At 39.0% G+C, this 23,685-nt stretch overlaps 2 protein-coding genes across 4 annotated transcripts in view; both read left to right on the top strand.

The window, feature by feature from the left end:
- Positions 1-851: 851 nt before the first annotated feature.
- On the top strand, positions 852-18,097 carry LOC148357493 (arfaptin-2-like). 3 transcript variants are annotated; one of them, XM_088345812.1, is made up of 9 exons: positions 852-937; positions 1,395-1,503; positions 4,217-4,325; positions 9,234-9,302; positions 9,398-9,501; positions 10,496-10,717; positions 13,341-13,498; positions 15,032-15,206; positions 17,151-18,097. In XM_088345812.1, the coding sequence occupies exons 2-9, from the start codon at positions 1,405-1,407 to the stop codon at positions 17,304-17,306; spliced, it is 1,092 nt and encodes a 363-aa protein (XP_088201938.1). In that variant the 5' UTR covers positions 852-937; positions 1,395-1,404; the 3' UTR covers positions 17,307-18,097. The 3 variants fall into 3 exon arrangements, with proteins under 3 accessions (XP_088201938.1, XP_088201937.1, XP_088201939.1); XM_088345811.1 differs by lacking the exon at positions 852-937 and having other exon boundaries at positions 963-1,503; XM_088345813.1 differs by lacking the exons at positions 852-937; positions 9,234-9,302 and having other exon boundaries at positions 965-1,503.
- Positions 18,098-20,609: 2,512 nt separating this feature from the next.
- The window catches only part of fhdc4 (FH2 domain containing 4), a 23,698-nt gene continuing 20,622 nt past the window's right edge, over positions 20,610-23,685 (top strand). Inside the window, exons 1-2 of the mRNA XM_088346236.1 lie at positions 20,610-20,748; positions 22,992-23,490. Of these exons, the coding sequence (XP_088202362.1) occupies positions 23,122-23,490 (369 nt within the window). The 5' untranslated portion in view covers positions 20,610-20,748; positions 22,992-23,121. The remainder of the gene's footprint in view (positions 20,749-22,991; positions 23,491-23,685) is intronic.

The following is a 23,685-nucleotide window of genomic DNA, read 5'->3' as shown; positions in this document are numbered from 1 at the left end:
AAAACATTTATGTTTGGATAGGTCTGATGGCGGGAGACTTAGCAGCTGAGTGATTAGCGCATGTGCGGTACTGTTCTCAGGTCATGGGTTCAAATTCAGTTACCAACCTTCCTGTGCAGAGTTTGCATGTTCTCCCCGTGCTTGCGTAGGTTTCCTCTGGGCACTCTGGTTTCCTCACACATTCCAAAAACATTCATGTGAGGTAAATTGGCTGGTCCAAATTGTCCTTAGGTGTGAATGAGGGTGTTAGTTGTCTGTCCTGTTAGTTGTGTGCCCTGCAACTGGCTGGTAACCAGTGGAGGGTGTTCCCTGCCCACAGCCCGAAGATAGCTGGAATGGGTTCCAGCACAATATATTCAATCCATTTTGTAACAATGACAATAAAGGTATATTCTATTCTATTTTGAAGATAAGCAGAGCAGATAAAGGATGCAGGTCTGATGCCACCGAACATCTTGATGGGTTAGAAAAATATATTCAAAAGGGCTGAGTCATCACACTTGTAAGTTCACGTCCAAAACATTTGCTGTCATGCATTGTGTCGAAAAAGAAAACGCATGCCATATGGGTTAAAATCCACAGCTTTGATAAACAATTGACAAACATTTGTTGCTTCTTGTCAAGTGATTATTTTTTATTTTCGGGTGATTTTCTTTTTTAGTGTATATATTTTTTTGTCCCCGCGACCCTAATGAGGATAAGCGGTACAGCTGATGAGATGAGATATTTTGTTGTTTTCGGAGTATTTGGTAATTGTGTAATATTATTTACAAAATGCATGAAAAAAATGAGGAAAGACAAACAACTCACGATGACCTACTGACTCTCTCAGGAACTAAATCGTTACTGCAAGTAAGTGACAATGCGACGTCAGCAAAGCGATACGTGGACAACAGGGCGGAAATGGCTCCTCGATTGACAATCTTTTAGAACAAGGGTATCTATTCTGTTTTGGGTACTATACAGTCCTTCAAACACTGCCAAACGACTACTATTTAATATTTTGTATGTTATGTGACAATAATATTCAATTAACAGATAACTGAAAACAAAGCACCGTAGATATAAAATTTATAACCTTTATTTCGAAGAGACGCTAAAGCCGATGCTTGGCTGGATGCAGGGATTTTTCAGGATGAGTTGCAAACAGCAGCCATGGATGTAACCTTGCATTGTTTCGATTAATTTATAGGAAAAGCATTTGCAGTGATATTATATTTATTTAGATGAATCTACACTGCTAGTTTGACTCTTTGTATTCACTCGAGCGAACTGGGAGGCAGCTTTTAGCTAGCTGTCACTTCGCCACATCAGTTGCAGTTAGCAGTTAGCAGCTTCCTTGTAGGTTAATTTAATTTAAATTTATTTTTTTATATTCCCAAACGCCATTTCAGCTTTTAAGTAATGGCAGAGGGCATTATGAGCAAAGCAGCCACGATGGAGATTCCCATCAACAGCAATGGAGACACTGGAACGCAAGCGGTGGATGGCAGTCTGGAGCAGGTTGGATTTAAACCTCGTTTTTCTACATTTTAGATGTCATTATTTCAACCTCTAAAAGTGTTACATGCACTTGCAAGTTCAAATTCTTTCCCACAAATATTATTTAGCCAGTTTAGATTAATTGAAATGACATTAATCGACATTTTATTTTTATAAATGCCTGAGTAAAAGTTGCCCATGCATTTTTTTTTCGTTATTTACTTTAATTTCACGTACTACTTAATTCATATTTTCTAATGCTCTTACAACTTAGGTAAGTTTTCAAGCTCTTCCTTGTATATATTACTTTTTTTTAATTTAATATTTTTATTTGAGTAGTGTATTACTTGTTTATCCTGGAGCGCCACGTCTAATGTCGTTTCTGCAATGTTTAAAATACAGTGGAACCTCGGTTCTCGACCATAATCCGTTCCAGAACCCTGTTCGAAAACCGATTTGTTCAATCACTGAAATCGTTTTTCCCATTAAAAGTAATGTAAATCATTTTTAATCCGTTCCAACACCCTGAATGTTTACCATGAACGTAAACATGAAGCTAACCCAGGGTAATCGTAAGTTCGCGTTAGTGTAATCTTTCATACGAAAGATTACGCTAACATGAACGTGTAAAAATAAAAAAATCTGGTCGTTTACACATCGTTTAGCACCAGGGTCTCCACAACAAGTGGCTAGCGCTTCATTGGAAATGGGGCTCCGTTACAACACCCTGAATGTTTTACATAAACAAAGCTAACCCAGGCTAATCGTACGTTCGCGTTATCGTAATCTTCCGTACGAAAGATTACGCTAACATGAACGTGTAAAAATAAACAAAGGGTAAAGAAAATAATTATGAATAGGATTTCTTACCTTTGTGGTGCTCAGCAGAAGCCATGCTGTATGTATAGCAAGATCGGAAACTCGCACACCTTCTTCATATTTTGCTATTATCTCATCTCATCTCATCTCATGTTGATTGCTGGGATGGGCTCCAGCCCCGCCGCGACCCTAATACAGATAAGCGGTACAGCTAATGAGATGAGATGAGATTTTGCTATTATTTCTTTCTTAAATGCAATAGTTGTACGCACTACTCTTCTTTTTTCACCTGTAGCAACTTTGCTGCTTGCACCGACCTTCTTCGGAGGCATAATTAGGGGCTAAAACACTTGGTACACCTATATTAAAAGCGAAAGCAAAACGAAACACGTCTGCACGTGATAACAGTTCTTCACGAGGGGTGGGGGCAATCCACATGAGCTACACCCGTACGCCGCTCAGCATCGCACCCTAGCGTACCGGCGTTCGAACTCCGATTATTTGACCGAACAGCGAAGCAAGAATTTCTCGAAATTTTTGGTCGAGAACCGATTTGTTCGAACTGAGAGGCGTTCGAAAACCGAGATTCCACTGTAATGACAATTGTAATCTAAATAGGAACAACATGTGCAAAGATTTTTTTTACGATACAATTAGTACTGGAGCTGTAGTAGGTAGTTTTCTGGCAACTTTTACAGCAATAAAAAAGAGAAGATTTTTTGGTTATTCTTTTATATAATTTTGTCCACTTAAGGTGTTTTTTTTTAACCCTATTGCTTGAGACATGAAAATATATTGAGCTGTAGTAATTAGCAATCTAGTATTGGCAACTACTACAGCAATAATATATAGAACATTTATTTTTGTTGATTTTTTTTTGGTAAATATTTTTGTCAACTTGCCTAAATGCTTTTGTACTACTGTAAAATGACATAAATTTAAAAAAATAGCTACAATAATTAGCGGCCTGCTATTGGTTAATATTTTATTGTGTTTTTCCCAAAATGCTTTGCATTTGTTCAGATTGACCGATAAAATAATATGGAGCTGTAGTAACTACCTGCTTGACTTTGGCAACTACTAGAGCAGGGGTCGGGAACCTATGGCTCACGAGCCATATATGGCTTTTCTATGAGTACATACCGTATGGTTCACAACCCAAATATATGGCTTTTTTATGGGTACATACCGTATGGCTCGCGAGCTACATATGGCTTTTTTATGGGTACATATCGTATGGCTCGTGAGCCATCTCTGCCTCTTTTATGGGTACATACTGTATGGCTCACGAGCCATATATGGCTTTTCTATGGGTACGTACCATATGGCCCGCGAGCCATCCCTGGCTTTTTATGAGTACACATCGATTGGAGATAAAATAGAAATTGCGCAATTATTTAATGTATTTTTACCAGTTACGAATTGTCGCATGTGGGAAGCTGAGAGGTCACTGATTGCTATTCGGGTTTGGTCCAGTATAATAGGACACAATTCCTTTTCATGGAAGCTCATTAAACAATCTATGTTTATTCTTAAGACACTTAATGATGAAAGCCACAGTATTGGAGTTCTTGTATAATGTTTAGAAGTGTTGTATTTTCACATCAGGAACATACCCATTATTGTTGCACTTTCTGCAAAACCTGGTTGCTCATAACAATATCTTGTCATTATAATTATTACTGGCACTGTAAGTATTGTGTGATTGAGTGATGAAGTCAAGCTGTGGTGTCTGCAACGTTACTTTTTGGAGACACATTTACTCAAGCTGCATGATCCTTATGTAATTGTAAATACAAATTAAGAATGTTGGTATAGGTCTCCAGAAACGGGATTTTATTGGTTACTGGTAGCAAAAACATCTATGGTGCACCCCTAATATATGTTCTCAAAAATAAGATTACATTTCTTGCAGGATTTGCAGCAGCTGATGGTGTCCGGGCCCAACCTGAATGAAACCAGTATTGTCTCGGGAGGTTACGGTGGCCCAGCGGGAGACATCATCCCAACCAGCACCATTAAAGGTACTACCTGCCACGACAAATGAAATCAATCGGCACAAAACTACTCCAATTAGTTTCAGGGTTCGTACAGGTGCTTGAAATCCTTGAAAATTCTTGAATTTTAATGTAGTGTTTTCAAGGACAGGGAAATGCTTTGTTTTGGGTTAGTGCTTGAAAATGCTTGAAATGTATGCCATATGATGTTTCTCAGCAGTCTGACTCTGCAGACCATGCATTCGTAAAATAAATAAATAATAAAATTGGCTTTAAAATGACGCCACTGCTATTGCATTGGGATCAATAGTAGACAAGCATTTTCTGAAAAGGTGATTCTGATGAAGGTGTATTGTTACTTCGCACATTTTCATTTCGGAGGGGAATCTGGTCCCAATGACCCGCGATAACCGAGGGATTAACTATTGTGTTTTACGTTTTTATCCTTTCGCGCATTTTTACCTCATGAACTTGTTTTACTTGCACTGAAAGGTGAAGCCCTCCGATTCCGCTACTACTTGCATCATGATAATGACCTTGGCTCATGAACTCAGTGATGATGTAAAAGGGCTCCTCTGAAATGACAGCGTAAAGTTGCTCCAGTTTGTTGTGACGATCCCAGGAACTAAGAAGAAATTGAGAGTGTTTTCTAAATAGAGAACTTGAGATTCAATCTGCAAACTCTGTGTTTAAATCTAGGCTTAAGACACAATAGCTTATGAATGATGTTGCCCTAAGGGGCCGGTCACACAGACATTTGTGGCTGAATCACGGCCAAAATTTTGCGATTTTTTTTTCGCCCGTGGTTGCCTGCGATGGAAAATGCGCAAAATTGGCTACCCCGCTGTTCATCGGTGTATGACCGCAAAAAAGACGCCGGCGACTGTTCCGCTTCCTCATCGCGTCATTTCTGCGTCATTTTCTCGTGTGGACCACGGGTATAAAAGCTCCCGAGCCGGTGTTGGGCCCAAATCCGACTCCTACGCAACACAACCACCCCCCACCCCCTCGCGTGAACGCACATTCTGCTGTGATCGCTTTTGTTGTCATCCGCGTTAACAAATGCATTTTGTAGAATACGATCGCACTTTATTGTTTAAATAAACGCGTTATATAGACTAGGATCTCCCAATTGTTATAATTAGCTCACTTTATTGTTTTATTAAGCGTTTTATATAGAATACGATCGCTTTTGTTGTCATCCGCGTTAACAAACGCATTTTGTAGAATACGATCGCACTTTATTGTTTAAATAAACGCGTTATATAGACTAGGATCTCCCAATTGTTATAATTAGCTCACTTTATTGTTTTAATAAGCGTTTTATATAGAATACGATCGCTTTTGTTGGAAGCACAGCAGAATGCGCGTTCACGCGAGGGGGTGGGGGGGTTGGTGTGTTGCGTTCACAACAAAAACAAAGACGGAATGGTTTAAGTTGTATTAAATTCCCAATAAATGCAAGACGAAGTGGTTTTGGTTATATGTTCGCCATTACATTCCCTAAAAGTGAGATAAAACGAGGTAAAAGTGGTTGTAGTAGCGAGGGTATGCAAATCTCGGCAGGGATGCACCGGGCTGTAGAAATCATTACCGCTCAAGACACAGTCCCGTGAAGATCAAGATTTCAAGCTATGGCATCATTTTTATTTTATTATCTTGAAAATAAATGTCAAGAAAAAAAAATGGATTAAGACGAGGTCACTACGCTGACGGGGATCCATGTTCACCCCCTTGACGTCTCCAGCACAACTGACGTGTGCTTGTGCTCGGCAAATCGCGCTGTATATACGCAGAGAAAGGCGAAAGACTGTCACACGCGTAACACGCTAATTTCACGTAATAACACCACGATACAGGCGCAGAACATGCTATTACCATGCTCCACCCACTATTACCCGCTGAAATTTCCCGTCCTACCCATGTGTAACCGCGCCCTGGCCGCGACCATAGCACGTAATTTCCGCGTCATTACCTCGTGTTGACCACGTGTGCGGCACGCGGTTTAACACGTGCTCAAACTTTTGAGCAGCTCAAAAGTTTTGAGTGCGGCCAACCACGTGTGAATTTCCGACCGCGAGTAAAGCACTGCTGTATCTCGTCTATATAGCGGTCTCAAAACGTCCTACTGCGGCCAACAGCATTTGCTTCACGGCCAGAAAATTCTGGCCGTGGTTCAGCCTTGATACGCTCGTGAAAGGCTGTGTACCCGCGCTCAGAAGAATTGAGCAGCGCAAAATTATTTCGCGCTGCCACCCGCGCGCGAATTTGCGACCTCGTGTTAAGCACTGCTGTATCTCGTCTGAATGGCGATCTCAATGCGTCCAATAGCGTCCGCCCCAAAGGCAGAAATTTCTGGCCGTGATTCAGCCGCAAATGTCTGTGTGACCGGCCCCTAAGGAAGCTGTTAACCAGACATTCCTTTATTACCTATATTTCATGTTTATGATGTCTGTGTGTTGTCTGTACAGCCCTCTGAGACTTCTTGTGGTCAAGGGCTAAACAATTTGACTTGACTTTTTACGGCTTTATCATGTGAAGCATCATCGCCTCCTAAATATACATTAGGAAAGGTGCATCAGAACAGGTAAATCACACCAAAATGCCAATGCTAAGGCTCTGCTGATAAAATCTGCTGACAGCAATGCAGAAAAAGCCAAAGCTAAACGCAAACTGTACCTCCGTTCAAAGTCAAAATAACGCAAAAGAGCACCTAAAGAAAAACGGAAAAATATTGAGGCTTTTGGGGAAAAAAAATAGAAAAGATGAAGGAACTGAATGATGCACATTAGAGTACTAAAAAAATTGGCCTTGGGTCTTACCTTGACGTTTGCTTAAGTTTATGTACCTTCTGTTAATATGGAACAGTTTTGTTAATAAATAAGTGACTGCTACTACATAAGTGAAGGTTAATTTGAAAGTGAGTGAATTTATATCACATTGTGCAATTTACAAGTACAAATCTGGGTAAAAATAAAAAATGACAAGAAAATTTGATACAGCATGAACTAAACAAAGACCTAAGCAAACACTAATGAAATGAAGCAGTTTCATTTTTTATGCCCTATTCAGCTGCTGGTTTAATATTTGGCATAGGATGTTTCAAATTTTCTGGTTCTTTTTCTTACAGGCCGAACTCAGTGCCCTCAAACAACATGGTTATGGATTGATTTACATCAGATTTCCTCCGTTAATAATACTGAAGAAATAAAAAAAAATGGCCTTGAAAGTGCTTGAATTTGCCCGTAAAAAAGTGTACGAACCCTGTAATTCGGCAACAGAAACAACAAAAACGAGGCTTCATAGTCACTCATCAGGCCGCTGCTTTATGTTACGTTATGTTCATAGGACCTGCAGTTCATTTCAACCCCAAATATTTGGAAAGAAGACCTGCGCCAGGTGCTGGTGCATCTAGATATTTTTTTTCATGTTAAATTCTTTGATTCTTCCCTTTCTTTGTTAAAAAACCTCAATTTTGGACTGAAGGTTTTTTCTGCTGCCTTCCTTGCATGTCTGCAGTGTCAGTTGAGATGAAATATCATATTTTTAACGACCCTCATGTTTTGTTTTGTTTTGTTTATTCCTTGACCTTAAGAAAGCATTTTCCTGATGCCGTTATTCAGTGACGCAGTTGGTTCAGTTTTGGGGGGTGTTCAGGGATGGTTGACCTCAGGGAACCTTTTTTGATTATAACTGTCCCAGAATAAAGTGCAACTGCTCCTCTACTACACTAGGGAATAGTAGCGTTCTCATTGGCATTGTGTTTTGTTTACATTTAGCCTCCACACAGTACATTAAGCATGGAGTAAAAGCATTGAGAATAAAGTGTACACACGACGTGTTGCAGACCCTCAAGTTGGAACACTAAATGGTTCTAACTAAATGTAACATAAAAAAAGATAATGTTGAATAAGTTGGCACATCTCGCGACCCTACTGAGGATAAGTGCTGCAGATAATGGATGGATGCATGTAAACATAAAAATAACATGAAAGATATATTGGAGAATATGTTGGAGAACTAACTAACTGTAATTGAACAATACATGAAATCCAAATAATGCAGAAGATTTTGGAGAACTAACTAACCGTAACTGAACAATATTTGAAAGAGAATGCAGAATGTGTTGGAGAACTAACCATAACTAACTGAACAAAACATGAAATATGACAACACAGAATATGTTGGAACACAAACTAGCTCAGAGCAAAAACAAGAAAGACCTTGCGGGATATGTTGGGACACTTTTAGCTCTAACTGAACAAAACATGAAAAAAACACGACACAGAATAGGTTAGGAGAATAGCTGTCTCTAATTCCTCATAACACGGAAAAAGATAACTACGAATACGTCGGAACACTTACTTATTAAACACAACATCTGAGAGGATACTGCAGTATATATTGGAACAATAACTAGCTCTACCTGAAGCAAACATGAAAGGAAGGTGACGCTTAATGTTTTGGAACACTAGTTCTAACTACACAGAACATGAATGAGCACAATACAGAATATGTCTGAACACCAACTAGCGGTAACTGAACAAAAACATGGAAGAAACACAAGATGGAATGCGTTGGGACACTAGCATTAACTGAACAAAACATGGTAGAACATTTTTAAGATGAACAATAGAATTGTATTCTCTTTGGCAGAGGCAGCTTTTCTTTAAATACATACAAAACGCAACAGGAGGGTTAAAGGATGCACTAACCAAATATAACCAGGATGTTGTCTTGCTACTTTAATACACTGTACTGTTACAACCAGCTCGTGTTCTAGCTTGTTTGCATTTCATCTAATTTATTCCATTCTTTCCTGTTTTTGAGTGCATGCAAAAAAATGCATGCCACTGATATGAAAGAGACATAATTTCATTTCACCTTCACCCGTTTTCTGCATCCTCACCCTCTCCCCCACCTCACCCATAACAGACATCCGCATGAAATCTCGTGTAGCTAGCTCGGCCGGCAGCCAACCAGCCGCCAGCGAGCAGCTCTCAGGTATCATCATTTCCTCATTTGTTCATCGCCACCATTCAAGTTCACGTTGTCAAAAACCGCTTTATCAAGCTTGCATTTTGTCTTTTGTTTTGAAGGTTCCTCAAATTATAACAACTGCAACGCGACAGAGGAAGTATCTCGAGGCGTGGCAGTGGAGAAGCTCGACAGTGTGAAAAAATGGGGCATCAACACGTATAAGGTAAAGATTGGCCCAATGGTATCGAAGCAATAACCGCCAACAACTTGGTTGTGTATCCTCTTTATATCTTCATAATGTGTGCAAGTACTGGAGAGCTCGCCTGTCACCAGTCGACTTGTTAGGAAGATTCAAAACATTCCTCTATCACATTGGAACATATTTTGGTCTTCTATAGAAGTAGTAGCTGGTTGTGTCCCTTTCTTCCTCTTCGTGATCTGTACGAGGCACTTGGGAGCTTGGCTATTTAGAAAGATAGAAAATAGAAGAATTACATGTATTCATCATCATATAATATTTAGATTTTGTATATGAGCAGTAGCACAACTTTGTTGTGTCTGCCCGCTTCCTCTTTGGTATATGCGTGTGTCACTGGAGAACTTCGCCATAATCGATTATATTCGTTAGAATGATTTTAAGAATTTATGTTTCTCATCTTCAATCAACATGTTAGAAAGATACAAAGCATTTCTGTTTCTCATCAGAACATATTTTGATTTTTATAGAAGTAGTACAACAAACTTTGTTTGTTTCTTCTCTACCTCATCATAATATGTGGGAGGTAGTGTAAAGCTTGTCCACACTACTTATCAGAATCTAAGAATTTATGTTCTTGAAAAAATTTGATTTTCTATAGAAGTACAGTAGGGTTGTTGGGTTCCAAAATAGGTTTAGAGCAAGGGTTACAATCTGAATCAGGGTAAGGGCTAGGGTTACAGCTAGGGTAAGATTTAGAGCTCTGGTTTGGGCTGCAAATTAAGGTTTGTAAACCGATTTTAGGGTTCCAAAATAAGGTTAGGGCAAGAGTTTGGGTTTGAAACATAGGTTTAGGCTCACGTTCTTTTAATTTGGGCTGGATTTTTCCTTATAATTGTACTGAAACAAATTGATAATTTTCTTTGAATTTCCTTAAAAATTACTTGAATTTGGTCATAAAAAAGGTGTACAAAACCCTGTATAATGTTGATGGCTCTTTTTCACAATCTATGTCACTCAGTGCACCAAGCAGATGTTCTCTGAGCGCTTTGGGCGAGGATCGCGGACGGTGGACTTGGATCTGGAAGCACAGATCGACATGCTGAGAGACACCAAAAGCAAATACGAGAACATCTTGCGGCTAGCAACGGCCCTAACCAGCCACTTTCAGAGCATGGTGCAGACGCAGCAGGCCCTCGGAGACACCTTCACAGACCTCAGCCAGAAGTCGCCCGAGCTCCAGGTAGCTACACTGCTCGCTTTGCATGTTAATGAACAGTGTGTAATATATAGCAACCCTTAGTGGTGTAAAATTACTTTAGTTGTGTACAGAAAACACTACTGGTTAAAATAATAAGCAAACACATATGTAATATCTTATAAACACGACTTTAGGTTTAGAATTTTTTTAAGAATTTGACACAATTTGAAGAAGTTAACTTGTTTGGCCACTACCTCGCTACTACTTAAGCCTGAATTACATTTTTTCTAAGCTAGCTTGTTGCTGTGATGCTTTTAGCACTTACCGGCCACTAACCACACAAAGCTGTACTCCAGATGTAATGGCCCATTATTAAATTACTTTCTTATTTATATTTTCCTTCTCTTGCCACTCACATTAGCCATTTGGCTGTAGGCTATGGCTCGCTGCTACCCGCTCTTTTTATTGTTAGATGCTTCTTCTTCATCCTTTATTGTCACTCGTCTTCCAGAGTTGGTCACGTAAGCAAATGTCTCTGATTTCCATTATTTAGTCACCTTTCTTTTTTTTAACTGTTTTCTTCCACTTAGGTTACACACTTTGCTGCAAGCTATGGCTTGACGCTAACCACTATTTTTATTGTTGGCTGCTCCTGTGCTGTCTTTTAGAGTCATTCGCCTTCAAGAGTTGGTCATGCAGGTAAAGATTATGGGATTCAGGGTCCTGATGCGTGACAAATCAAATATTTTACTGGCTTTCTTTGTAGCTTTCTTCCGCTAGCCGCTAAAGTTAGCCACATCTACCATCTCCAACATCTCCAGCTATTCGCTCTTTTCAGACGCAACAAGGGTAACCATTTAGCTCAGTCCTTTGTTTTCGCACAAGAAGATTTACACAACTTTTTTCCTACTCTTTCCTTCCCTAGCATCTCGTTTGAGCTACCTGGCTGCAGGTTATGGCACTCCGTTTGCTCCTATTCTTACTGTTAGAAGTTCCGCATAGAAAAAAACTTGCTTTGTCCCCCCAATTTTGCAGAGTTCCATGATTCAGGCATCCTGCACTTTATTTTCCAACTGTTTCTTTTTCTTGCCACTCATGTCAATGAGCTCTGTGATTGAGGGTCCCGATGCTTGACAGTTTCTGCTTTGCTCATGCAATATGCTACAAAAAAAATTAGGTGCTTCTCCCTCAAGCTGCAAAATTACCTGCTAACACTAGCTCTCACAAATTCCAGCTATTGACTATTTTCAGCTACTTTGGATGTATGCAGCTCACTACTAGTCATTTTGTGATGGCTCGCAGGAATAAACACAAATATTTTCCACTATTTACTTCTCTAACCACTTATTTTAGCCACTTTGCTTTGGCTCTTACCTAGTTGCCATTGTTCTTCTTAGTTGCTACGTGTGAAAAAAGCTTTCTCTGCCTTTCCACAGCTGGTCATGCTAGTGTTTGTCAAAAGTTCCGTGATTCAGGCTTCTTCCACATTTTTTCAACTGTTTCCTTCCTTAGCCACTGATACCGTTGAGTTCTGTGTTTCAGAGCAATTGACAAATTGCTTTTCATTTTTTTGCTATTGCAATATATTACCGACCTTTTGCAGTTGATTCTCCCACTAGCTGCTAAGGTTTGCTGCTTACACCAGCTCTGACCAACTCCAGCTATTGGATATTTTCAGTATCTCTGGGTGTATCCGTCTCTCTTGTTTTTTGTTGTTGTTTCTGGCAAGTATTGGCAGCAGCTTTTGCATTCTCCGCTGGTTGAAATTCGCTCAAGAAAATACGGAAGCCAGCTCTAGAATTTTGCCAAGTGGTATCCTTCGGGCTTCCGTAATGTGTCATCTTCTAATGCACACGATTACGCTATATTCTCAACAATCGTGACCTCAAGTGGTGAATTGTTACGCAGTCATGTAGGGCTGCACAATTAACCAAAATCTAATCGATATTGGCACTGCGGTTTCAGCCTTATGTCAGCAGACGCATCCCTAACAAAGCTCCCCAGCATAAAGCACTGTTTTCTTAACAAAGCATGTCAATACAATTAACCTTTGTGTTGTCTTCATTTTAAGGACCATTTTTGTAGTTGTTTTCTACAGCTTCAATGGAAAAGTGAAATGAAACGGCATTTCATTTTTCTACTGTTGGGACCAATCCAGGAAAACAAAATTTAGAACTCAATAAAATATAATTCAAGGAGATTTTTCTGGGTTTTTAACAACATGCCATTTTGACCCGAGGACAACAGGATGGTTTAGTACTCATAAAAAACAAACTGAAAAGCACTTTTCTTTTCAAATTAAAAATTGCATCGAAATGTCAATACCAGTCTGAAAAAAAATCGCAATTAGGTTTGTTTTTCCAAAATCTTGCATATAAGAAAATAATCCCCAAATTTGTATTTTGTTTAGAAAAGCACACAATTAATTAATTTGTTTATACTTTTAAAGGCCTGCAGCATATAAATCTTTGTATTTTCAAACGTCAAAAAGTAATTCAAAAGTTTTTTTTCCATAATTTTATCGGCTAAACTGACCTTATATGAAGCTATTTGGGTTTCTGTTTAGAAGCATATAAACACACACAAAACATGGATTTTGCTGCACTTGGTAAGTTTAGGGAAAAAAAATGTATTCTTCAATTTATTGTTTAATTTTCTCAACAAGGATGAGTTCGGCTACAACGCGGAAACTCAAAAGCTCTTGTGCAAGAACGGCGAGTCTCTGCTTGGCGCCATCAACTTCTTCGTGTCCAGCATCGACACTTTGGTCAACAAAACCATGGAAGACACTTTGATAACCATCAAGCACTACGAAAACGCCAGGTAAACTGGAAGGGGCGTGGCCTTCCCTCCCGTGGTTCTATTAAAATGCTAGGCAACCCATTTGGGATTGTATGATAATGCAGGGTAGGTCAAAGTGGGTGTGGCCTTGATTTGAGATTGTATCAAAACGCCAAGTATCCCAAAGGTGGTGTGGTCTTTTCCTCCCTTTCTTGTATTAAAACACTAGGAAACCAAAAGGGTGTGTGGCCTACCATCCGTGATTCTATGTAAACGACAGGTATGCCATTGGGAGGCGTTTTTTTGTTTAGAATCCACACATCGTTTTAGTTGACATTTTTTAAGGCAGGGGTGACCAAACTTTTCAAAAACAGGGTCAGATTTGGTAAACTGAAAATCTATAAAATAAAGTTGGGCAGACATTTTGGCATTATTTGAGCAGCCTTATATAAATTCAACCTCCTTGAAAGATTTGGCGATCAGCGTCACAATATCATAGCCCGCCTTAGTAGAATTTTCATTTGACCCGTCTTTGACCCGCCGTGAGTGTCTTGTGAAAAAATGCTGCTGTGCCGTCAACAAAGCTTCTGGTTTTTTCACCTTTTCCCAGCATTAATTTCCTGTTAACTTTTTGTGGTCAGCATATTTGGTCTGGCAGTGCCTCTTGATATTATTTTTGTTGAAAACAGCCAAAGTCTGTTGTCTCTTGTTTTGGATTTTGGTGAAAATATACCCCAGTTTCTACTTGTCCTGGAAGAGGCACATCTCCCGGTCAACTTTCCTTTTTTTATTTACAGTCACCATGTCGAAAATGGGTTGAGCAAAAAGTCTACAGAAAGCCAAGGACCAGAGGCGTGTTCAGGAGAGTGATCAGACATGTAGTCTCTTGATAATTGCTTGCCGCGCACTGCTGAACGTTTTGTAATCGCTCACTGTGATTGCCTTACTGATCCAAAATGGCCGACGACAGTACAATGGATTTCGTTCTACAGCTTGCTTTGAGCGAGTTGGCTGATATGAGCGACAGTTCGCATATTGACACAGTTAAGGTTATCCTAAACGCAGTGGAAGGGTCATACCTGTCTTGCATTGTTCACAAACATTACCAGGCAATGTAAGACGATATATTACATCGCCAACAGCACTCGTCAGGGTGAGATCCTCCATCTAATGCACTGTCGACGCCATGTTGGAAATCAAAGTAAGCGGTCTTTCTCCCGTGATTACTCGGGCACGCGAGCGCACAATAATCACTGGCCGTTCAGAAGCTAGCGATAGCTCGCGATAGCAATCACTCACTCTCCTGAACACGCCTCAGGTGTCCAAAGGATTACTGCCATAATCTGCTGAAATAGTGATTTAATATTTTTTTGTACAAATTTATTTTATATTACTGTCAACATTACTGCCAAGCCACATCTTTTTAATGTTATGACAGAGGTTGTGGGCCAGTAAAAATATGATCACGGGCCGTAACTGACCCCTGGGCTGGACTTTGGACATGCCTGGTCTTATCTATGCAGGTAACCCAAATGCCCTCCAATGCTCTCCCGTGATAGCATTTTTCTCTTTCAGGTTGGAGTTCGACGCCTATCGTTCAGACCTGGAAGAGTTGAGCATGGGCCCGAGGGACGGCGCCATCATGGTCCGTATCGACATGGCGCAGCACGACTACCAAGTGCATCGGGACAAATACGAGAGGCTCCGCAGCGACGTTAGCATAAAACTCAAGTTTTTGGAGGAGAACAAGGTTGTCATACCCTTTTATGGATATCAGAGAAAAAAAATGTCATAATAGGCCAGAAATTGCAACTGTGCTTCTGAATGCGGCATGACTGATAGTCCCATGTGGGAACAGAGTTAGCAATAGAGAGCGCCACAGGAAAAATTTATATGAGCCATAGCCAAATAACAATCAAAATACAGGAGAAATTTTTGTATGTATTTATGTATCTTCACCTGACATTTTTAGGCTGGGCAGGAAAACAACTGCGCTGGTCTTCTTTTTTTGTCAATCATGGTCACTTTTTCGCAAAACAAAGATTAACAAGATTCCTTATTGAACTACATCTAATTTTTTTGTCAAAACTTAAGGTTCCATACTACTTCATATATATTTTACAGGACTGTATAAAAAATAGAATAGAGTGATGAAGTTAATTATTTTCTGTAATGAAATTTCCCAAAAAAGATACATTCTGAATCTAACAAAAAAATGCCAGCTTTTTATTAGTTTAATACTGCTAATTATGGCTATCAGCCTACAAATCTACTTTTTCTGATATTCCAATATTTTAAAATCAGATATTTGAGTTTTTTCCTTAATTAACAATATTAAAACAGCAGTTCATGGTGACCAGAACCCCCGCGATATGAGAAAGATCCGCTAAGTAGCTCCCTTTCTCTACCAGCCCCAGCTCTTAGATATAGTCATCTCTGGGTAATGGATCCGCATGGGTGCTGTTCATTTTAGGTGGAAAGAAAGAAAGAAAGAAGAAAAAAAAAAAATGGACCCCCCACGGATGACACAAATTTGCTCTCGCGGGATAAGGGTAAACGCCTTCTTGAAATCTAAGTAAACATGATAGAGGTTTCTCATCAGAAATATTAAAAGAATAAAAAAAATCCATATTTCACTCTACAGTGGAACCTCGGTTTTCGAACGCCTCTCAGTTTCGAACAAATCGGTTCTCGACCAAAAATTTTGAGAAATTCTTGCTTCGCTTTTCGTTCAAAAAATCGGAGTTCGAACGCCGGTACTCTAGGATGCGATGCTGAGCGGCGTACGGGTGTAGATCGTGTAGATTGCCCCCACCCTTCGTGAAGAACTGTTATGACGTGCGCGCGCACTTCTCTTCGCTTTCGCTTTTAATATCGGTGAACGGAGTGTTTTAGCCCCTAATTATGCCTCCGAAGAAGGTCGGTGCAAGCAGCAAAGTTGCTACAGGTGAAAAAAGAAGAGTAATGCGTACAACTATTGCATTTAAGAAAGAAATAATAGCAAAATATGAAGAAGTTGTGCGAGTTTCCGATCTTGCTATACAAACAGCATGGCTTCTGCTGAGCACCACAAAGGTAAGAAATCCTATTCATAATTCTTTTCTTTATCCTTTAACCGCTCACCACTTTTTGTGGAGACCCGGGTGCTAAATGACGTATAAACGACCTGATTTTTTTATTTTTACACGTTCATGTAAGTGTAATATTTCATACGGAAGATTACGCTAACGCGAACGTACGATTAGCCTGGGTTACCTTCATGTTTACGTTCATGGTAAACATTCAGGGTGTTGGAACGGATTAAAACGATTTTACATTACTTTTATTGGGAAAAAACGATTTTCGGTGATTGAACAAATCGGTTTTCGAACAGGGTTCTGGAACGGATTATGGTCGAGAACCGAGGTTCCACTGTATTTGTAACAAATCAGAATGAATGATATTGTGGTCTTCTAATTGCACTGCAGAAAATAAAGAACTTTATCTAAATACTCTAATTTTCCAAGACAGTCCTGTCTTTTTCTTTGCCAAAGAATGCGTGACATTACTTGTATAAATACTTATATCAAGAGAATTAATTACAGCTCTCTGAGTTTTAAGTTTTTTCCCTGAATAATACATGTTAAGCATAGAAAATGAGGCTTAATGACTACAAAATAAATGAATAATAATGGAGTGTTTCTTCTGTCTCCAGGTGAAAGTGATGCACAAGCAGCTGCTGCTGTTTCACAATGCAATCTCAGCCTACTTTGCTGGCAACCAGCAGCAACTGGAACAAACTTTGGTGCAGTTCAACGTTAAATTGAAGCCACCCGGCGCTGACAAGCCGTCCTGGCTAGAGGAGCAGTGAACAACAAAATATTCAAATTAGGAAACATCACATCAGAGAGGGTTTTTTTTTTTTCAATCACACTTCAGTTTTATTTATATCTCTATGTATATTTTGCGAGACCAAAACCAATTTGTTAGTCCATTTATGTAAATAATAATGTGTAAATATTTTCATTTAGTTTCTAGGATAGTTAATTCTTTTTTTCTAGGTTCTTTTCTAAAAGAAATTTCAAATGAGTATGTAATAAAATACATATATATCATGTATGAACTATAGTGTATATAAGAAGGTTGTCTTTCTTGGTCGTTTTCAATACCCGCTGAGCTAATTACAACCAGTTTACAAAGTTGTAAAGTTTCGCCAGCTAGCTCATCAAACGGTACAGAAGAAATGTACAGTAGTGTTTAAAGCCCCAGTGTGTAATATTTGACCACTTGAAAGCAGTGTTTGATCCAATGCAAAGAAAACCAGTGTTGCAGCAACATGCCCTACAAACATGACCGCATTTTATAGGTAGGGATTCCACTATGTAAAAGAAATAGAAACATTTCGACATGTTTTTTTTTTTTTTAGTAAAATATCATCTGTATGCTAATTTATTTATTTTTGCTTAGTATTTAACCTCATGTTTTTATTTTCCTGAATGTAATTTTTTTTTTAAATCATAAGAGGCACTTAATATTACACTCTGTCCCTTTAAAGCGAGTGTTTGCGGTGTTTTCTTTATTTTCTGCATTGTGTTTTCACACTCTGTCGTGCTGCGCTTGTAAAATAAAGTCTGCTGGACATTTTTTTTTCAAATGCTGAAAAAAGAAATGTGTCATATTTTTTGATTACAGTCACTTATGCCTAATGCTCACTACATCCATACAGATAGATATGAAACGAAGCAGAACCATTTGTGCGAACCATAATGTATTTTTAATGATTTTTAGGGGGGATTTAAACGTGCATAACATCCCCTTTATCTGCGCTACAAAAACCGTGAAATGAAACCGCAGCCTTTTGATAAGGTAAATACAATTTAATTTGAGTAATCCAAATTTATTTTCTGTACGAATGTAAAACAAATTATTTAGTAATTACTTATCTAATAAGCCATATGAATTATAAATTAAAATGTTCGCGGCTGTACAACAGAAAATTGAATGATACATAACAATTTTAGCTTTTTACAAACTGAACAGTTTTATAGTTCAACAACAACACAAAATCCCTGAAAATGCGAAATAATGAAATCAAAATAAAACGTTTTATCTCTTTGGTCCTATAAATAAATGATAAAATGCAAAGAAATTAACTATAATTTTATTTTAACCAATTTCGACACAGCTCCTCTGAAAAGTACACAAAATATATAAATTTGAATAAGTAAAACAAAAAGCAAAATATCAGCAGTCGATCGAAAGATTGAATGCACACTGCTTAGGAGAAACCAATAACATTCAATGAGGCCAAATTTGCCTCATTTGTCTCTTTTTTTACAAATCGTACTTTGTTTTTTGTCTTCTGTATTGAACTCGATTATTACTCAGCACCTATAGAGCCCTCTGTGTTGGTAAACAAGTGTGACATAGACAAGCTGCATTGTTGAAGCTGAACGGCAGAATTCATGCCATTTTATAGCAGCTCATTGACACAAAAATATCATAAATCATAGATACTTTGTGCTATTTTGAGCTGTTTGTATGTGCTAGCAGCAAGATAGCAACTTTAATTTAGTCATCAAAGTCAATAACAAAAATCTTATGATCCGTGCTGGATTTCTTTGAAGGTCGTGGAAAAACATAAAATGGCCTTAAATGAGCTTGAAAAGTGCTCTAATTTGACCATGAAAAAAAGTGTACAAACCCTGTTAGTAATCAGCCCAAAATTGTGTTTCTTTTTAGTAGACAATGCCTTTTCTGGCATCGGTGTGTGAATGGGTGAGTGTGAAGCACATTGTAAAGCGCTTTGGAAGATCTTCAGTGACTTGAAAAGCGCTATATGAATGCAGACCATTTACCATTTTTCATGTACGTAAGAGTGTGTGCACCTTTAAAACTAATCAATATCCTCATCAATCACATCGCTCGAGTCCATAAATTACCGCTAAGGTTCAAAGTTCATCACAGAAGAATTTAGCGAGGGCCAGCACTGATCCCAGGAGTGCTCCCCCTTTTTGTGATGTTTCATTCTTGAACGAAACGGCTCTATGAGCTGGCTCCCTTCCAATCAAGAGTCAGTTCCTTTAAAAAAAAAAACGCTTTCTTTGCTTCTTTTTTTCTAGCTTATACTTCTTTCTATTGCTTCCTTTTTCCTCTTCTTTTTTCTATTTTTAAATTTGTTTCTTCTTTTGTTCCTTTTTTAAAATAGCTTTTGACTTCTTTTTTTATTGGTTTTCATATTTTTCTCCCATTTTCCTTTTTTCTCTTATATATATTCCCCTTTTGTTTTTTCCCCCTAGTTTTCCTTTTTTGTTTTCGCTCCCAATTTTTTCCCCTTGTTTTCCTTTTTCTCGTATTTGTTATTTTTTTCCCTAGCTTTTACTTCTTTTTTTCTTTTCTCCTTTTCATCTTTTGTTTCTTTGATTCCTAGCTTTTCATTTCTTTTATTCTTGTTTTTTCTCTCCAATCTCTTTTTTCACTTATTTTATTAAATTATTTTCTCATTTTGTTTCTTCTTTGTCTTTTTCTTTATTTCTCCCCTTTTATGTAAATTCTCTCGTACTGATACATAATGATAATATATGATTAAAGGATAGGTGTCAAACATGCAGCCTGTGGCCTGGACCAGGCCCGCCAAGGATTTTAATCAGGTTTGCGAGAATACACTGAATCAAGCAGAAGAGAAAAATGACTTGCAGTTAGATATATGTCTACAGGATGTTGACATAGCCAGCCACCAATCACACATCAACTGGGGATGTATTTCTTTCTCTCTATCTCTCTTTTTCTTACTCGATCACTCTTTCTGTACAATTTTGTCTCTCTTTCCTCTGTTCTTCTATCTCTCTGTCTTCCCTTTTGTCTGTACATTATTTACAATTTTTTATCCTGTCTCTATTAATTCTCCTACCCCCTTGCTCTCTCTCTCTCTCTCACTCTCTCTTTCTCGCTCCCTCTCTTTTTCGCTCTCTCTCTCTCTCTCTCTCTTTCTCGCTCTCTCGCTAAAATGATTTTGATACACCTGGATTAAGGAAACAAAATCAGTCTGAAGAGCCGTTTGGTTGCTGAAAGAGTCGGCTCATTTAAGTGAGCCGAGACGAAAGAATCGTTTCTTTAAACAGAGCTGGAATTCCCACCAGTAACCGTCTCCAGGTAAGCGCGCGCACTCATACTCCTGTGCACACCTCTCGCCATGGGCGTGGCCTCATTCCCATGGGAAGAAATATTGCTAAAGTTTTTCAAGTTCCAGCCTGTCCGGAATGGAATAAATTGGGCGAAAGACGCTTTCTATTTTTAAGTGGACCAAAGTAAGGGTGAGTTTCTTTTCATTGATTTGAATGCTCGCTGAGTCATGGTGTATTCTGTCACATGATTGCATCTGTGTTATCTTTTGCTTTTGTTATCTTTGAGTTGAGAGCAAACAGTACAGTACTGTTGCCAGGATCGGCGGTGGAAAAAGGTATTTCTTGCAATAAGTACCAATAAAATAAGAATAATTTGATCTATAAGGGCTTGACATCTAAAACAAAATGTGTTATTTATTTTTTTAATTATTAGTCAGTATTGTCTTTATTTGTGGTAAGGGGCGGGGGTTAATTTACGAACATAATGTACGGTATGTATTAAAAAATACAGCTAGCCGTTAGCATTAGCGTGACATTTATGCTTTCGCAAAAACTACTTTGACTTTCCATACTCACTTTTTTTCCCCACAAATATCCGTCTCATCTAACGAGTAGAAGTTTGTGTTCTTTTTAATTTGATTTCGTGTGTAAGGTTAGGTTCTTTAACATGCTTGTCGGGTTTGATCCGGCCCCCGGGCCGCATTTTTTTACGCCTGTGAAAAAGAAAAGTGGCTAGCTGCTAGCATTAGCATGATTTTTATTCTATCAAACAACCCACTTTCACTTTTTCTAAATACGCTTTATTCCATAATTGCTTGTGTCTTACGAAAGGGAAAGACGTTTTTATATAACGTCAAAGCACATATTTTAGGAACTCAGATTTGATTCAACCCCCCCAAAACTACCTAGCTGCTAGTAGTAGTACAACTTTTATGCTATTAAAAACTTTTCTACTTTTTCCTTCTAGGTCTTTCACAAGTATTTGTACCCCCCAGGTTATCTAATAGTTTATTTAGTTAAAGACAGGGGATTTTGTAAATCGGCTTTGCTTCATCAAATGTATGGTGATCCCCAAAACTAGTTGTCTGCTAGCATTGGCTCCACTTCTATGCAATCAAAAAAATGCTTTATTTGTTTTCATATATTCTCTCCTACACAATTTCTTATTTAGTTTGTAAGTAATTTTTCCTTTTAATAAAAGCTTGTCGGATTTGATTTATAAATATAAATTGTAGTTATTATTTTTGATTAAACCATGTGGATCGTAAGTCAGGTTTGGTTCATAACTTCAAAAAAACTAGCCAACTGCTAGCAATAGCTCGATTTCTATGCTATCAAAACGTTTCCAATATACGCTCTCTTTCACAAGTACATGTATTGCAGGGAAAAAGTACATGTTGTTTTTACTTTTATCTAAAGTCCTTCATTTCGTAAATTAGGTTTGGTTCACTAGTCCAAAAAATAGCAAACTGCTAGCATTAGCTCCTCAGCACGGCAGCGCAGTGGTTAGTGCGTGTGCGGCACAGTTCTGAGGTCATGAGATCAAAACTCCTGTGTGGAGTTTGCATGTTCTCCCCGTGTTTGCGTGGGTTTCCTCCGGGCACTCCCGTTTCCTCTCACATTCCCAAAACATGCATCTCAGGTTAATTGGCCGGTCCACATTGTCCCTTGGAGTGAATGAGCGAGTGAGTTGTCTGTCTCTGTTTGCTCTGCGACTGGCTGGCAACCGGTTTCCCCTGCCCACTGCCCGAAGATAGCTGGGATGGGCTCCAGCACCCCCTCCAACCCTACTCGGGATAAGCGGTGCAGATAATGGATGGGTGGATAGCATTAGCTCAACTTTTATGCTGGAAAAAAACATTACACTTTCCACATACTCTCTTTCACTAATACATGTACCTACTACGGTAAAATGTACAAGTTTTGTTTTTTTGTATTTCAAGTTTATTTTATTAACATGTATGGTAACTCATAAAACTAGCTACTTGAATATAAATTTGTAAACTCAAAATTGTTAGCCCGGGTTATCAAGCTTGTACAACATGTCTTCGAACGCAGGTTTGTCAATTGTATTTAACGTCAGCATTTCAGTAGCAATGTACTATATTTTCTTTGTGTGCACCGTTTTACACTGAGAAGGAACCAGTGTAGGTTAGCCAAATCGAGTCAAAATTGAGTGACGGACCAATATTAAAAGTATTTTCCTCGACTCCTGATTTCAAATAATTTTGTTCCTATAATTATGTTTTGGCTTGTGGCATTATGCTTTGTTATGAATGCATTTCTAAAGGAACTGGGTTCCTTTATTTTGCAATGCAAATGCAATCAGTTGTCACATAATCGCAGTGATAGCCATTAATGTGAATGACCTGTGCAACATTGAGGTGTGTCTTTGTTGCACAAATAACACTGTTGCAACCTTTTCCCTTCAGGATGAATGCGTCACTCTCACCCCCATTCGGGACACTCCCGTTGCACCCAAATCCCATGAAACCCCAAACCATCCTGCTCCTGCAGGCTTTCTTTTCATTTAGAGTCAACAGCTGAGCCCACCCCATTGAGATGGAACCTGAAGATCCCCCACTATTGCCCCCTTCCGCACCCCCTCTACCGCCCCCTCCTCTACTCCCTCCACAGCCCCCTCCTCCACCACCACCTCCGCCACCCCCTATCCTAGGCGGGTGCATGCTGGAGCGTCGGCGCTCCAAGTTGCGCAACTTCAACTGGGAAACCATCCCCAAGCATACGGTGATGGGTAAGCACAACATCTGGACAGAGGATAGACCGGACGGCGATTACGAGTTGGACACGGACCACATGGACGAGCTCTTCAGTCACAAGCAGGCCCAGAAGTTGAATCAGGAGCAGTTCGCCATGCTGGGCCAAAACGGGGTCAGGAGATCGCCGGCTGCCTCCTCTGCCACGGAACTGGTCAGTGCAGAAACATTTAAACTGCTACCAGCAGTGGAACCTAGAAAATGATCAACTGAAACTCTTTATCTGCCACAAGCAGACAATCAACTTTTTAAATCTTTGGTTTAAAAGTTATTATACTGTATTTTCTGGAGTATAAGTCACACCAGCCGAAGAATGCATGTATATATAAATGTACAGTAAGACCTCAGT

The sequence above is a fragment of the Urocampus carinirostris genome, chromosome 10 (assembly GCF_059441175.1).
Source record: "Urocampus carinirostris isolate Australia breed hairy pipefish chromosome 10, RoL_Ucar_1.0, whole genome shotgun sequence".
In the NCBI taxonomy this organism is placed as follows: Eukaryota; Metazoa; Chordata; class Actinopteri; order Syngnathiformes; family Syngnathidae; genus Urocampus; species Urocampus carinirostris.
Note: the sequence above shows the minus strand (reverse complement) of the source record. Positions and strands in the feature narration are given on the sequence as shown.

Coding starts and splice junctions, on each gene's coding strand:
- LOC148357493 (XM_088345812.1), top strand. CDS start 1,405: ATGGCAGAGGGCATTATGAGCAAAGCAGCCACGATGGAGATTCCCATC. Junction 4,326..9,233: donor CCCAACCAGCACCATTAAAG/GTACTACCTGCC, acceptor CACCCATAACAG/ACATCCGCATGAAATCTCGT. Junction 9,303..9,397: donor CGCCAGCGAGCAGCTCTCAG/GTATCATCATTT, acceptor TTTGTTTTGAAG/GTTCCTCAAATTATAACAAC.